The sequence below is a fragment of the Terrapene carolina genome, unplaced genomic scaffold, assembly GCF_002925995.2.
Source record: "Terrapene carolina triunguis isolate 2854851 unplaced genomic scaffold, T_m_triunguis-2.0 Scaffold34411, whole genome shotgun sequence".
NCBI classification, from domain to species: Eukaryota; Metazoa; Chordata; order Testudines; family Emydidae; genus Terrapene; species Terrapene triunguis.
The window spans coordinates 14,595-16,306 of record NW_020698762.1 but is presented as its reverse complement, the minus strand read 5'-3'; the positions used below and the strand labels follow the sequence as shown (position 1 = coordinate 16,306).

The 1,712-nt window shown below is 65.8% G+C and overlaps 1 protein-coding gene across 1 annotated transcript in view; it reads left to right on the top strand.

Moving 5' to 3' along the window:
- Positions 1-351: 351 nt before the first annotated feature.
- Positions 352-1,712, top strand: part of LOC112125534 (leucine-rich repeat extensin-like protein 5) — a gene marked incomplete at its 5' end in the record, with an annotated part of 1,875 nt that continues 514 nt past the window's right edge. Inside the window, 2 exons of the mRNA XM_029914292.1 lie at positions 352-1,077; positions 1,326-1,347. Coding sequence (XP_029770152.1) covers positions 352-1,077; positions 1,326-1,347 — 748 coding nt within the window. The remainder of the gene's footprint in view (positions 1,078-1,325; positions 1,348-1,712) is intronic.

The following is a 1,712-nucleotide window of genomic DNA, read 5'->3' as shown; positions in this document are numbered from 1 at the left end:
CCCCCACCGATACCCCCTGCTGCCTCCAGCCCCCCTAACTACCCCTGACCCACTCGCTCCCCCCGGACCCTCACCACTCCCCCTGACACCCCTTCCCCACCCCGTGCCCACCCCATTCCCCCACCCCACCAGACTCTTTGTTACCCCCCGACTCCCCAATCCTACTACCTCCAAAAACCCTCGCTCCCCCCACTTGCTCATGCTCAGACCCTCCATGCTCCCCCCACCCTGCTCCTCCCACCCCGCCGGACCCTCCTGCTGCCCCCACCCCACTCCCCGACCCCCATTGCCACCCCCAGCCCCACCCTGCAGCACCTCACCCAGCCCTGCCCCATTGTCCCCCACCAGCCAGCCTGCTCCTCCCCCTCCTCTCTCCCACTCATCAGCCTGCAGGACCTGGGGGCCAAGCTGAGCTGCCCCCACTTCCCTGCTCCCCTCCCCCTTCCTGCTCCCCGACCCCCAGGCTGCTCCCACCTACAGCTCCTTGCTCCCCCAGCGCCCCACACTGACTCCTTACTGCTCCCCCACCCTTTCCTGCTCTCCCCACCCCCTACACCCTCATTGCTTCCCCGCCCCACGCTCTGCCCCCCATGTTCTTGGGGTGCTCCCCCCTCACCGCTCTGCCCCCCACAGGCAATGGAGGCGCTGCTGGTGGCAGGGCTGGCAAGGCTGGTGCTGGAGGAGGACGGGACAGCAGTGGAGAGCGAGGCCTTTTTCCAGACGCTGCCCCCCGACACGGCCCTCATGCTGCTGGGCGCCGGGCAGAGCTGGAGCCCCCCGCGGGTGAGTGAGCCCAGCCCCGCCCTCCATCCCCCCATCCCCCATACAGCCCCTACAGGGGAGACCCCACAAACACACCCCAGCCCCCCACAACCCCTGCAATGGAGACCCCCGTACGCCCCGCACAGGGGAGATGCTGAACACACCAACCCAGTACGCCCCCTAAGGGGAGATCCCCACGTGCTTGGCCCCCATACACAGAGACCCCCACACACATCCTGCCCCCCATATACCTCTGCAGGGGAACCCCCAATTCCCCCTCCCCACATAGAGAACCCCCCTACCGCCCACACAGGAGTGACCCCCCCCCTCCCAAAGTGAGAGATTCCCCCACATCCCTACCAAGAGAGACTCCCTATGGACACACACACCCCCAGTCCCTCCCCCACCCCCATGAGACACATGCACCACACCTGTCCAAAATGATAGCCCCCATGGGACACCTTAGTCCCCCCCACCCCTCACCCACAATGCCCCTCCCCGAGATCCTCCCCATACACCCTCAAACCCTAGATACAGCACCCCAGGGAGACCCAACCCCATAGCGCTCCCCTCTTGCCCCCACAGGTGAGACACCCCATATGCACACCCCCACCCAACTTCCTCCCATACATCCCCCAAGTGAGATCCTCCCCACCCCAGGAGCAGCAAAGGGGGATGGACAACACTCACCTCCTGGGGCAGGGGGAGGGGATGGGGGAGCCCCACAGAGGGAGGTGGACAAAGGGGTGGAGGGATCCTGAGAATGGGGTGGACTTTGGGGGGGAAGTGAAGGGTCATGGCCAGAGCTGGGGGTGGGTGGGAGGGCTCTGACATCACTACTGCTAAGGGGTGTGGCCAGAACTCAGGGGATGACATCACTACCACTAAGGGGTGGAGCTAATGGAAGTGGCCAGCCCAGGGAGTGCTGACATCTCTAGCCCCGCCCCAAC